This window comes from Lonchura striata, chromosome 8, assembly GCF_050655825.1.
Source record: "Lonchura striata isolate lonStrDom1 chromosome 8, ASM5065582v1, whole genome shotgun sequence".
Taxonomy (NCBI): Eukaryota; Metazoa; Chordata; class Aves; order Passeriformes; family Estrildidae; genus Lonchura; species Lonchura striata.
In genome coordinates this window covers 27,902,815-27,918,130 of record NC_140710.1, presented here as the reverse complement: position 1 = coordinate 27,918,130, position 15,316 = coordinate 27,902,815, and the positions used below count along the sequence as shown (strand labels likewise).

The 15,316-nt window shown below is 37.7% G+C and overlaps 1 protein-coding gene across 3 annotated transcripts in view; it reads right to left on the bottom strand.

Annotated features, from left to right (window-relative positions):
* The window catches only part of RABGAP1L (RAB GTPase activating protein 1 like), a 230,906-nt gene that overhangs the window by 183,134 nt on the left and 32,456 nt on the right, over nucleotides 1–15,316 (bottom strand). For all 3 annotated transcript variants that reach the window (XM_021546018.3, XM_085586651.1, XM_085586650.1), the window contains exons 9-11: nucleotides 15,179–15,281; nucleotides 14,142–14,308; nucleotides 10,296–10,440 (exon numbers count right to left, since the gene is read on the bottom strand). In XM_021546018.3, coding sequence (XP_021401693.3) covers nucleotides 10,296–10,440; nucleotides 14,142–14,308; nucleotides 15,179–15,281 — 415 coding nt within the window. The remainder of the gene's footprint in view (nucleotides 1–10,295; nucleotides 10,441–14,141; nucleotides 14,309–15,178; nucleotides 15,282–15,316) is intronic.

The following is a 15,316-nucleotide window of genomic DNA, read 5'->3' as shown; positions in this document are numbered from 1 at the left end:
AGAGGAGCATATCAGAAATGTGTTTCAAAATTAACACTACACTGGTGAAAGCCTTCAGCTTGGAACCAGTTTGCACAGCTTTAGAGTTCCCAAATACCAGCTTCCATTCAAATACTTACCCATTACATTAAATGTAATTAAGTAAAAATATTTATTAAAAATAATTTAAAATCATTCAAACAAAATAACTACCCACCTGCATCCCACATCTACAAAAAACTTGATTTTAAGGTTTCCCAATCTTTTTTGCACGCATTTACTAGACTTCAAGATGGAAATAAGAAGATCTAAAACCCCCAAGTTTGTAATTTTAACTAAAATTTTCTATCACAGCGATAGGTTTCCCAGAAAGCAAAGGAATCAACTGTGTCCCGAGGGAAAAAATGTATTTGAAGACTCAGCTTCCCCCTTAAAATTACCAAAAATAGTGTCAAGGCCAATTTCCTCACTTTCCACACACACGGCAATAACTAACAAAAAAAAAAGGAACTAAATGTGTTACATTTGTTTCATTCTCTCCTCTTCTAAATTGTACAACTGTGTCAGAGGGACCAACAATAAATGCAGCCCCGTCTACTTCCCATGGAAAGAAGAAAAAAATTGAGGAAACCTCTGAGATTGAGCCCATTTGCCATTCAGAGACACAAGGTACATGTTAATGATACTGGTATGCATGAACAAATTCAAGAAACCCAGCTCACATCAGGAATTTATCACAAACCACAATTTCAGAAAGGTTTTACGCATTCAAAGTAAAGGAAGAAAACTTGGTACCAAATACTGAAAGGGAGAGATTAGACTTTCTTTGGAGAGACTGAAGAACTCCAGCACATCTCTACAAGAGTTAACGTTGAAAATACACACAAACAAACCCTGCAGCCTGAAATAAAATCTGATAAAGATGACTGAAATCCCTCAGCAGACCAAAACATTTCAAAATGCAGCTACACTGAATCCTTTAAGCAACAAAGCACAGTAGCTCCTATTGGATCCAAATCTGAGCTTGCCAAAGAATCCTGACATCAGCCTGAAGAAACAAACCCCTGGATTTCTCACTGTGCTGGTATTCCCAGCAAAATTCTTCGAAGTTCTAAAGGAGACCAGTGTTACACAGCATATACACTCCAGTGCTTCAGCCAGAAAATTCTTTCATCTGGAAGGCTTGGCACTGTTTGAAATGTATTATTCAGTTGTATGTCAGAAAATCTCACGCCTTAATTAGAAATGCCATATGCTCTCTTTCAAAAGATGTTAATGTCAAACTTCAAAATAGAACAGGGCAAAGGGAAGAGAATAAACAGCCTTAAAATCCTCTACTTTGTTTCTATTCTAAAGAGTATTTACATATTCTAACCTCTTCAAGCATTAAGGTATAAGCTAAGAAATAAAATAAAATATGCCACAGGAGGGATATTTAACTGTAGATGTTTTTCTCTGAGTATTTCTACACATTTTTTTCTACATTCAATAGCATCTACAAGTCAGCAGAATTTGCCAAAGCATAATTTAATCCACACTTATTCTGCTGGGAAAGCCACAGACACCTTCTTCTAAATGTTCTGTGTAATCCTCCCTCCTCTTGTATTTACCCTGACCTCTCAGAGCCATCAACTGGGCAATAAAAGTTGAACTCTGTCAGAGCAGGTGGACAGTGGAACACATCTCAAGGGAGCAAACCTTGGGGCTGTGAATGTGTGTACAGACAAACAGGCTTTAAGACCAAGAAACCTTAAGTCTTAAAGGCTTTGTTTTGAATTGCAACATGATTCACAAAACTCACAAAAAGGTCATGCCTCATGAATCAATTCCCTGAATTTACAACCTTTTTAAAGCAAGCCTGAAGGACCAGACTCCCACAGCAAGCACTGCTCTGTATGGTATCAGCATGGAATAATGCTTTGGGCTGGAAGAGATCTGGAGATCAGCCAGCCTGACCCACTCCCAGCTCTGCTTACATCAGGTCACCCCAGGGCCTGAGAGAGAGAGGTGCTGGGTTTGGCTGGGAGCACCAAAAGGGCAGGGGTGCACAGCAATTTGGGAGGCACAGCTGGAACAGATGACCCCAACTGACCCAAGGGATGTTCCAGACCATCATGCTCAGCATGTAGAGCAGGAAGGAAAAGGAGGAAGGGAATGTTGATGTGATGCCATTCATCTTCCCAAGCCACTGTTACACATGATGAAACCCTCACAGAAAAGAAGATTGGCAGTCTTTGGCTATACATAATTTTTTCAGTTCATTCCAAGGATTTTGCTGCTCTTTTGACTCAGTTGAAGCCTGATTTTTTCTAACCTGCAACTTATTCCAATTACTTTTTTTTTTTCTCCTAAACAATCTTGACACATCTCACAAAAAACCAAAATCATAGCCTTTACTGCTTCTTCTCTAAGACAACTCTACTTATTTTCTCCAAGGACAAATTCTTCACACTTCTGCTCATTCCCACTTTTCTCCTCCAGTCTGTGTTTTTTCTTGATGAGAGATACTCAAAATATTGAGGCATCCAGTGTTCAAACCAGAAGAATTACACACAGGAAAACACAAACATAGAGGAACACAAAATTTTGGCCTCTTTCCCATCTCTTATTTTGATAGTCCAGTGTATCAAACAGAGGTCATGCTCAGAGGGTAACCCCAGTACCTAGAGTAGTACTAACAGGTTAGGCAGAGACTAACAAAACACAAAAATATTGGAAACCAACTCAGACAGCACAGAGGTTCCTCTCTCTCACCAGGGATTAACAGACTCAACTTTGTTTATTGGCTCTCCCAGTTTTGGCTTGAGGAAATGAAGTCCAGTGAAGGACTCATACCAACAAAAATTGAATTATTTAATGTAGTTAAATTTAATTTTTCATCTTCCCAGTTTTACAGTGAAAGGGTTTTTTTGTTTGTTTGGTTTAGGATGCTTTTTCTTTCAGTGGGCTGTGCTTTTGCATCACACTTTGAATTTACCTTTAAACAATACTCCCCTCATCCATATTTTACACCAATTATGTAGCTATAGAGCAGCTTTTCTGAGTGGTTCAAGTTCTTCAGGAAATTCTACTAGCTCATCTGAAATATGACAATACCTCAGAAGTCAAATTTCTTTTTCAGTTAACAAAAACAGAAATATGGAGGAAAACTAGAATTGTTTCAGAGATGCTGAGCATAGAAGTAAAGAAATACCTCCTAAAATACATAGAAAAGCATGAATAAAGCAGATAAAAAAATGAACAGGTGAGATATGAGCACTGATGTGCAGGAAAGAAAAGGATATTTAATGTGTTTTAATTGAGAAGCTGTTACATGTGAAATAAAAAGAGTGGGTGGAACTGAAAAATAATATAGCTGGAGCAGTCTGAAGGAGGAGGAAATCGGTTCTTTAAGATAGATGGGAATAGAATTAGAATAATTCAAATATGAACAGTTTGATTTTTATATAAGAGAAGAACAAACCTGAAGGAGGAGCTGAAGTTGGCAGCATATTATCAGGGCACAAGACAGAGCATTACTGACACGAAACCTTTCCATACATATAAGATAAAAGAGGATTGTGAGAAAGGCCAGAAAAAGAGCAAATTTTGATTTATAAGGTAACAGGGAATTATAGAGCATGAGCTATAGTTCTGCCAGGAAGGATAAGTCATGAAAGTTATTCTTGTATTAAATAAGGCAGATTTTCAGAAGTGTCCAACTTTTAGTGCATTACAAAATATTCTGATGAACACAGAAGGATTTCCAAATGCCTTCCAAATAACTGATTTATGAAATGACAATCCTTAGTATATTCTTTTATTTAGAGGGAAGAGGAATAATCAGGAGCAAGAAAATACAGATTCAGCAAGAAATCTGAACAGAGACAACTTGCATTGAATTCTGCTCAGAAGAATTTTCTGCTTTCATTAGTTACATAACTAACTTGAAAAATTAATTTGGCAGCTACTGAAGTACACATAAGTGTGCAAAAACAAAAAATAAAGGTAAGAGAATTTTTCACTATGAGCAAACCCGTAATAAAAAAAAAAAACAACAGTATTTTGGGTCTCATTCCTTTTTATGGATTATATGACACATTTTTCATTTAGAATCATTGAAGTGAAACTTCATGCTGACAAATCACAAAATTTTAATTACCTTGCAAAAGGCTGCAAATTTAATTGCTTCTTTTTGTAACACAAAATCTGAATCCCATAACCTGTACTAGATAAACACAGAGAGGGTGGCACAGCATGCAGCTGGATGCCCTCTGCCTTTCCTTCACTGCACACCAAAATGTACTGCTTCCACACGTTAAGGACTGTGCAAAAATCTCCCAAAACACTTGTACTTGAGAGCAGTCCTGTCCTGTTGGTCGTGCACAATATACAGCTAAAATTACCTTTTTCTTTTTAATACAACAAATTCTGCATTTTAAACCCTATCTTATATCCTCATATATATCTGATATATCCTACCTTTAAAACACTTTGTTCTATGTCATATACTATCAACACAGGCCCTGCATCACTGTCATATGAAATGAGAATTATTTCTAAATGTCCCAAAAATAAACCTTAACTGGGCATCCAAGAGATGATCCTCCCCTCATGTATTGCACATAAAATTGAGCCACCATGACATCTCTAAATTTGCTGTACAAATGCTTAAAGCTGAATAAAAGAAAGTGGAGAAGGATTACTGCTTCAGTTCAGTAGTTTTGCTCCCACACAGATGACAAAGCCACCTAAATGCTGCACAGTGGAGGTAGTCTTGTAAACACAAACATGTTCCACACGTACCGTGCTGTCTGATCCCTGACATCTCAGAGAACAGGCAAGGAAATAAAATTGGAGGTGTTGTCACAACTCTAGGGCAATGCATTAGTAATTTATGAATTTGTAGATTAGCATCTATTCCCATCTTTGATATAATCAATGAGAAAAATGAGTTAGAAACACTCAGAAGTTATGTATTGCCTGGCATTTAAGGCGGTATGACAGGCACTTAGATTAGACAGCACTTACACTCTAAAAATACCAGAAAGCTAATGACCAACACTAAAAAAGAGAAGAATCTCACACTGAGGTTAGGGGAACTGTCAGTTGAAAACAGTCCTTTTAATAATCTTTATACAAAAGTGTCTAATTTTTAAATTATATGATATTGTGCAATTATCTAAGCCATGGCAGCTTGAGGCCACCCAAAATTGATGACTGAAAAGCCTGAAAGATCCTTTAGCAACAGGAAGTTTGAATTCCTAATAAGCTAGCAGGATTGCAAATCCTTTTTCAAACTGATTAGACAGACAAGAAAAGATAACTACTAATGAATAAAGCATCCAAATTATTCAAAATAATCTGCAATTGCTTCCAGACAAGATGAAAACAGCAATTTACGCTAATTTGGTCTCTATTTTGTACCACAATCTCAAGAGATTTTATGAAAGTTATAAAAAACCCAAAAAGCCTGAAATCCAAAACCAGAATTCACTATGATCCCATGGAGTTGAAACATACCTGTATTTGAAAATACCTTTTTCTTTCATTCTGCAAAAATAAACCAAAGGCATCAACAGATTTCCCTGGAGCATTCATGAACTGAAGGCCAGAATTGGAGAATTATCTTTTGCCTTGAACCTCACAAAGGAAGTGTGAGGTACAGATTTCATCAAAGAAAATATCCCTATCCACAAAGTGTTCCCACACACACTGTGCAGGAGTGTCGAGTGGACACTGGGGAACAAGAGAGGGATAAAAGAACTCGGGGTAAGTCACATTCCTTGAGTGTGTTCCACTTCCTGGAACAGAAAAAAACCTTAAATTCTCCAATTTTTCTTTTAATTGCCAATTACATTAAATACTTCTTCAACCCATAGAAGTGCTTCAAATTCCAAATACTTCAAATACTCACCTTGTAACACAAAGGCCATACTTGCATGAACAAATCTAAATACAATTAACTATTAATTGTCACCATATTAAAAATAACAAGTCCTCTGCACTCAGTATTTTTATATTTATTAAGGAAATTATCACATGACCATATTCCTCCTAGCAGCACAATAGCTGCAGAAGTCAACTGAGTGCATTTATTTTATGATTTTTAATAACACAAGTGAACTTGTAAGGTGTGCAAATAATAAATTTTGGATTATTTTACAAACAGTAGAGTCCACAAAATGACATCAGGCTTATCAGAAATACTTTCTTTTCATTTGGATGCTATTCTTAGTAGTGCCTGTATTTTAAAACTCTTCCCCTGTGGAACTGCATAAAGGGTTCTTGTCTGGAGATAGCTACTGGCCAAACTGACTCATGAATTTAGGATTTGTAACATTTTAGTTCATTTGTATGGAGACAGCAAAAAGACTCCAAGACAGATTTAACTGATCTTCTTTAGGACCCACCAACTTTACTCTGTGTTGGATTAATATAACAAACAGTTCCTGTGAAGTACACAAAGCTATTTTAATTTGGATTAAAATGCAGAGTTGACTATTTCAACACTAGTCATGTAATTTTTCTCACACAATCACCCTCACTTGTTCACATCATAACCCCTATTTTATCACTAAATACTCTCAGTAGTTCTATTGATTCCTAAAACATCACCTCCTCTACTCCTTCGCCTTCCTGAGTACTGAAAACAGCCTCTACCCTCCCACAACACCTGAAACACATTCTGACTTCCTCTGGCTGATCATCTCTGAACATCTAGCATTGCCCACCTCTCCCCTTCTGTACACACCTTCTTTTTGTGTGACAAGTACAACACCTGCAGAGTTTTTCTGAAATTTTCAGGGTCCCTTATCCTTTCATGTCTGTTTTCAGTGTCAGATCCTACCATCTCCACACTGAACTTCCATAACCCTGAAGTTCATTTTGCTATTTATCTCTTTTTGTTCTTAATGTTCACACAGCTAGCAAGAGTAGGAAAATAAAAGTGTTACTTTCTTCAGCTTTTTATTTTTTCTCTTGCCAAACTAAACACAAATGGAAACAGTTCTTGCTCCTGGAAGTCATCTGAGAGTGTTCCAGAAGAACCTTACAGCTCACGTTCAGAAGCTCCTTTAGGCAGGTCTTTTACCTGAATTCCCTTTTACCTGTTTCAGGGTATCTGCTAAACATTCTGTGCTTACTCTGCAGCCAACTCAAGAGTTCCTAACCAGACACCTGGGGCCACAGAAAGCCCCAGCAAAAGTAGCTTCAACTCAGTAACAATCAGCTTAAAGAATATTTCTTGGTTTTGAACAGAACTGCTCCTGCTTACAGTCATCCTTAACCTTCCAACTTTATCCTGACTCCAGAAGAAACTCAAATGGAGTTATCTAGTGGTCTCCTGAAATGTTACTTATCTTTAAAAAAAAAACCTAATAATTCAAACATTAGAGTCAAAGGAAGGTCATCATTTCACACACGGTCTGAGCAAGCACTGCTGCTAAAAGCAGCCAACTTATTAATCCCTTTCTTCCTTTGTTATTTATTCCTGGGACTACATCCTCCTGTAAATGCTTCTGCTGGAAAGCTATTTCCCCCAGTCTTTAAGCTCACAAGTGCAGCCAGCCACTTCATCCTCTGCAGAACAATACTACAATAAAATGCTCTCTGAGCTTTGCTTTTTTCAATGCTGCAGTACCCACACCATCAATTCTAGGCATGCTCTCATCCTCCCTAATGCTCCAGAAAGGAGAAAAAGGAGTTCAACCAACTGTGCTCTGCACATTCTTACAAGGTTCTACTTAAGGTTAACAGTGAACTTTTCGGCAAACTAATTAAAGCTGATACTTAAATCTACTTTATTTGAAACCTTTCCAGAAAGGGTAAGAATTTCTTCATTATATGTTTTAATCTTTTTTAAATTATATTTAGAATTTAATAGAAAGCTTTTTATTAAGGAGTGCATTTTACATTTTGGGTTTTGACAAGAGATTATTAAAACTATTTTTTAAATTATCACCTTCAAAGCGAGGGACCATAAGTGATTGGATTGACAGAAATATCCATTACAATATTAGTAATTAAAAAACAAAAGTGAGGTTGACCTGAAATATCTCTAAGTAACAACTGCACAATCTTAGCAAAGGACTGATTTCTTTTGATATAAATGTTCACATGAAAAATCAAGCTAAAATTAGAAAAAAATATTAAAAGCTAAGAATGCTAGAGTATATGACACCCATTTTCTACAAACACTTGTTAGAAGACATTAGGCCTAACTTTCATATAGTGATTATTGAAATCATTATTGGCAGGTACCATGTTTGGCCTTTCATCAAAGCAAAAAGAAAAGAATAATGGAAAATGCCTTCTTTGTTATGACCATCTTTATTCATATACTCATGGCACAAGACATCCCAGTGAGCTGTGTGCATGCAGAGTACACAGGAATCAGAGAGTGCATTCTTATACAAGAAAAATGCAAAGTATAGTGCTTTTGAAATCAATTAAAGAAGAGTATTCTGTGGGCATATAATGAAAAAGGAAAAACATTTAAAAAAAAAAGGAGAAAAGTAAAAAGAACCTATATAGCCAGGTAGCTATCACACTTAACATTAAAAAAGAAAAGCCTTCTTCCAAGGCCAAGACAAGACATTGTAAACTCAAGTGGTTTTTTTCCATCATCATAATTAGTACCCTGAAAAGAAAAAAAAAAAGAATGAAGAGATTTATTTAGAAAAACTGCAAATGACTCATTGAACCTGCATATCCTCCAGGATAAAGAACTTCTCAGCACAGAACTCTAAATGTGGTTTCCATGAGAACAGAGGCACATCATGTTTTTAATGTCTTCTCTAAGGAAGTAATCTACATTTGAAATATGGAAACTAGCATTAGGGAGTTAAACCAAAGTTAAACTTAGGTTCATACTCCAGTGAAATACTTCTTCTCTGTAATAAGATAAAGCCATTCTGTAATAGTACCAAGAGGACAGTAACCACATTATTCCTAATTGTTCTGCATTCACCACATTCTGGAACAGCTGCATTCTTCCCAATGACAGTCATATTGAAAAAAAAAAGTATTCAATTGTTTAAACTCTACCCTATCAAACAAATCTCAAATCAATTTGGCTCTACAACTCACACATCCATCAAGGAAAAGAACACCAACAGCTAAATTACACTACACTGATCCACAAGTTCCAAGGACCAAATCTGGACTAATTCTTGCTTTGAACAGCAAAGCAATCCCAAACACCAATGAAACAGAAGAAATCCTTTGGAGAAAATAGCATTTTAACTATTCAGAAGTGGTACTTGATACAAAGGGGGGACTGACATTGCTGATCTGTGCCTATTCCCCTCCTTTTTAGGAATCAGATCAAAGTTCAAAGAGCACCTGATTGTGGGTTTTTTTGCAAGCTTGGTATCACCTCAGATAAGTAGGGGGGTTTGAACTGTGAGACACCTGCCTGCTCCAGCCTGTGTTAAACCCAGGGTTCTGACTCGCACTGCACAAGCCAAAATCCAATACTTACAAATAACAAAGAATCAAAGAAGAATTTTTCTACAGTAGTGAGTGAAACTTTTTACAGTATTGACAGAACAGTGCCAGAGATGTGAAGAATAACTTGGTAAAACAATCACAATTCCTGGTAGGTCAGATATCCAGATCAAAACTGGCACATAGAAAGTCTATTCTGAATGCTGTGGACTAACCCCCAGAGTACAAAGAGACAACAGTAGGCCAAGGGCCTTCAAACAGACAAAAATCAAAAAACATCCCACCCCTGAATAAAAAAACCCTAAACCACCAGTGGGAAATACACTGAGGTATGTCAGCCTTGGAAGGGGCAGGCAAATACACTGGGTCCATGAACTGCAGCAATCTCGAGCTGCACCAGATGATGTTTTAACAAACCCTAGATAGAAGTGAAAGAAATCAAATCACATGTTAAGGAGACACTTCGAGGATGAGGAAATTCCCCATGTGAGCCTGTCTGGGATTTTTTGGTTTTCTTTAAAAACAGGCATTTAAAACCTGCCATTTCAAAGCCTAATTTCATGCTGTCCTCTTCAGTAGCACAGCACCTCCAAGACAAATGACTTCTGACCAGAAGAAAAGACATTTGAAAAGCATTTTCTAACTTGCTGGCAGAGCACAGGTGTCTCAGCAATATATTTGTAAGCACACAAAGATGGACACACATCATCTGCTCCTGCTATTGGAAGACATCCAAACAATGGCTTGGTAAAAATATTATTACTCCTAATAGAAAAATACTGGTGATTTTTTGTCCAAAGCAGTTGTATTATGAATTGAGTAAATTAACAGCAGAAATATAATAGTATATTATCCATGGAAACCCTTAAGTGCTCATTTATCCTTACCTTCTTCTGCCTCATCCTCCTGGGATGACATAGGCCCTCCTCCACTTGTTGGGGTGACTAATTCTTCCTCTCTGGCAGATTCTCTTTGCAGGCTGACAACTTCATAAATTGCATCTCCAGAACTTGTATGGCTTTTTCCTTCAAACTAAATGAAAATATGGGTATGTATTAGGTTGAAAAATAAGTCTATGAAAGGCTAAACTATAGTTTGGTCAGGACTGCCTCAGATTTCTTTGCCTTGGCAAAAATAGATGACAGTATCTGACAATTCTGTTTCTCTCAGTTTTACAGGTAGAAAATATAAAAAAAACTGCATTATTTCCAAAGCTGCTTCTTAACAACCATTTTCAGTATTGTTCAGAACAACAATTAAAAAAAACTTTCAAATTTAAACAGTTATAATGAGATTAAGTCGAAGAGAAATCTCAGCTAAGGGAAAGAGGAGAAAACAAAGAAAAAATACTGGAGTAAGTGAAACAGGAACTGAATGCCAAAGGTGGGGAAAATAATGATAAGAGCTTTTTGGTAGGTAAAGACAAGACTAAAGAAGAAACAAAACCTCACCCTTTTGAAAAGCCTTAAATTGTGACGAGCTCTTTTTAGTCCTTTACTCACTAAAAACAGGAAAAGGTATCTTTCTTCAGCAGAATACAATTTAAAACAATGAGAAATGTAATGGAACCCCATGGCAGGGGGTCTTGAAGGTCCCTGTGAACCCATACCACCTCATGATTCTATGACTTTCTCATGAAAAAAGTCAGTAAACTATAGTTTAAACAGTTGCAGGTTTTAAAATAAAAAGAGGATTAGTTTTTCCTTTGAGTTACAGTTTTGAACACATTTTTCAGTGACTACTATATTTTTAGAGAATCATATACAATTGCAAACCAATCATAGTATTAAATGAAGCAGTCCAAAATGTTGTGCTATATTTTTCTCTGTGCATCTTGTCTAATCAGTAAAGATAAGGTAATTTTTGGAACATACTAAAATCATCAAATTAACCATGAAAAAGAGCCTAGTTTCAGTTAGAGGATCCTCAACTTGTTTGAAGAACAAATATGATAAAGTTGAAAGGCTCCACAATACCTGCTCTGGAGATATACACAAACTACTGACTAACACTAGTAATTTCAACCAGCTGGTGAAATTATGCAAATGAGCAGCTTAAACAGGGACTGTTTGGACTGACAATATAAATTTTATAGTGAGAAACATTTACTCATTTATTTTAGATTAATAATTGAGACCTACTTCCTCTAAAACAGAGGCCTCAATTATCAGTTTTGCTGACTAAATTTCTCAGTAAGTCAGTTTAACTAATTTTGGGGTGTAGCCATGAAAAGCCTGCATTTTGTAAAAATTAAGCAGGGTAACATTAGAGCCATTGTCCCTGTTTTATTAACACCATTATGGATTAATTACAAAGTAATTGGTTAAATCAATCAAGTATTGATGGCACTAATGTTATTAACCATGGTTATCTATAGTTTTTATTTTTGAAAGAATAAGGCATGAGGTACTGTGGGTTTTGCTGTATGTTAAAATTATTACAAGTCTTCAGCTCCCTGCATATATTCTGCTTAACTCCAAGTCCCACCTGTGTATAATGTAAAAAAATTTGATTACTGGTTTTCTCTAAAGCACGAACCCACCATTACAAGGACCATGTTCTAACAATGAAAATGTGCATGAACAATACGGTAAGATAGCTAGCAAGAACAATACTAAATTACACATTAACCTGCATTTCTATCAGCTTTTATCATTCTTCATACCTGAGCACACCTTACGCGTCTCAGTTCAGACTATTAAATGTGCCTGAATCTTTCCTCAGAAGGGTTATGATTTTTCTAGAATCTACTCAATGCTCAACTGCCTTCCCAAGAAGTTCCCAAATGGCTGATCCCACTGCCATCTGCAGAGCTATTTCCCAAGGACTAACAGTGCCCTGAGATACAGGATCTCTCAAAGGTATTGGCAGGAACAGCTACTGCAATGCAAGCTGTCCAACTGGGAATTGGTGAAATCAAGACTTGATACAAGTCACCCAAAGTGATCTTGTCAACCACAGTCAGGATATCACCTTCCAAAAGGATTAGTAGGACTAAAAATATTCCTTTTACAAAGATCTGCACAACAGACTCTGAATTTTACAGCAGGAAGAAATGCACGTGCTTCTTCAGGGAAGAGAGGCATGTGCATGTTTGTCACATTATAGGGGGTGAGAAAAAGAAAAGTATCCATATTACTCAATTAAAAGTGGTACAGTTGCAAGTGATTTAAAAGGCAAGCTGAACTAGTAAGAGATAAGTATCGAACAGCTGAGAGCTGAATACTTTTAGATGTATTTTCTTTAATATCAAAATGCAGATATCTGCATGTAACAATCCGATTTCTTAGACTTCCTTAAATTCCAAGTTGCTATGCTAATCTCTAGAAGAAATACAGAAACAAGATTGCTTGAGATTTATTTACTCCCTAAGTGTTAAACACAGCAGCAATTTTCCCATGTAACATCAACATAGCTTGGTTTTTTCAGATCTATTGCTGTGCCCCACAAAAAGATGGTAACTCAAATAGTCCCACAGGCTCAGTAAAATTAAATCACTGCTCTTTGGTTCCATTTGTCAAAGATCATGCACCACTGTTCCAATGCTCACAGTACAACTGGCCTCTGCTCTTCACTTTTTGAGCCAATATCAAGACAAAAGTCTTTGGAGAAAGCAGGTGAGCAGTGGCTGCAGGAGGCTGCAGCTGCACATCATTCGACAGTGAATGGGCAGATCTGTCTCTTGTATGTACTTCAGCCAATGCCAAAACCAGAAGGGACTTGAGCTACAATCTTAACAGCCTCACTCTCTTATACCTCAGCATTAGGTTCCTTTGTCTTTAATGGGCCACATTCTTACAGCCATCTGCCCTCATATTGTAAATGTCAGTAGCCCTTTGATTTTACAGTGAACAATTTCAGAGTCATTGCCCAATTCTACCAATCAAGTGGACTTGCTTTAGATTGTAGACAATTAAAGAGAATTCAATAGGCAGGTTCAAAAAAATTTAAGCCCACAAAACCACGGACTTACAACTCACTACAATTCAGTATACAAAGTGTGCTGGGTTTGGCTGGGTTAGAGTTATTTCCTTCACAGTGGCTGGTAAGAGGCTGTGCTTTGGGCTTCTGCTGGAAACAGTGCTGATAACACAGCTTCTGCCCAGCAGCTGCTCACACAAGAGTCAGGGCCTTTGCTGCCCCTCATCCCACCCCACCAGCAATAGGGCTTGAGGTGCACAGGAAGCAGGGAGGGGACACAGCCAGGAGAGCTAACCCCAGGTGACCCAAGGGATGCCCCAGACCATATGGCATCATGCCTGGCACGTAAAGTGAGGGAAAGAAGGAAGAAGGGGGATGTTTGGAATGATGGCATCTGTCTTCCCAAGACAGTGTTACACTGTTTCCCAGGCCGAGCACCTGCCTGCCCATGGGAAGTGGTGAATGAATTCCCTGTTTTGCTTCGCTTGAGCACATGACTTTTGCTTTCCCTACTGAACTGTCTCCATCTCAGCCCACGGGTTTTCTCACTTCCACTCTGCTGATTCTCTCCTCCATCCCACCACGGGGGAGTGAGCAAGTGGTTGTGTGGGCTTTACTTGCTAGCTGGGGTTAAACCATGACACAAAAGCACTGAAACCATACACATGCTACTTAATCCTTATGCATTAGAGCATCCCTGAAATAAATAGTTAAAAGAAACTGCTGAGGAACAGGTGCCATACTAACTTTTATAAAGGCCAAATTAGGACATACGAGACAAATGTTCTAAATAAAAAAAGCAAAGGCATTACCTGTTTTAGCTTCATATAGAAGGTTTCTGTGAAGGTTTTCCTGCTGAAGTACCAGAAGCGCTCATTGGCAGGATAGACACGCACCACGGTCTCCAGCAGAAACCTGACTGGCTCCACCACTTCTGTAACAACCATGTCCACAGCCACAGTCATGAACACACGCTTATCTGAAACACAAACATGAGAAAAACTAGTCACACTTCAGATCTGTAAACTGCTGCTCAAATTAAAAATCCTGTTTTATTATATGATTCTATTGCACGTATTTGTCTGAGTTCTATGCCCTCCGTGCCTGTTGCATAGAATGACAGTGTGCATTAACCACCTGAGAACTTCAAAAACAGAGATTATCAGCTTGTTTTAAAGACTGGGCAAGACATCATGCAAAGAAAACACCATTAAAGTACACAATCCCCATCAAACAAAAAGAGCATGCAGAGGATAAGGTCGCACTGTGAAGTGTAAGGAATTCTGTTATATGTTACATATATAGAAAACCCATCAGCAGTGACATTGGCTATAGGCACTTGGAAATGCCTTTAAGCAAATGACCTGAGCTCTGCCTCAGGACAGAAAATGAACTCCAGATTTACATTCCAAGTTTTTAAATCCCACAAGAGAATGTAACTTCCAGCAATAAAAAACTCTGCCACACAATCAAGCACTTGAATGCATCATTGCCAGCTGCCCCAAGATGCAGGGTATGAAATTTGTAATCAACTCGCAGCTAGAAGGAGGAGAACCCTAATGCCTGCTCTGCATACTGCTTTGCTGAGTACAAACAAAAATCCCAATAACCAGGGACAGGCACACCAACCCCAAACATTAATTTAGCATTTCCAAATCAGCAGCACACCATTCTATGAACAGTTATTCACAACTCTGTGTTGGGCATGTTTATACAGAAAAATTCCTAGCAATGGACTCTTGGAACATAATGTTCCATGGACTTAGACATGCATCATGATTGCCAAGAGAAAAGTGCACACACCAAACCCCTGCTGGGTAAAACAAACACACAGGTCAGGTTCCACTACCTTTTGGAGTTTCCTCATTAAGTACTAGAAACATGGGTGCATTAGGATTCCACATTCCAGTAATCACATAAGCCTTCCCATCAGAACTCTTTCCCATAGATTCCTAAAAATAAAAGCATACAGGATTGTATCATAGTC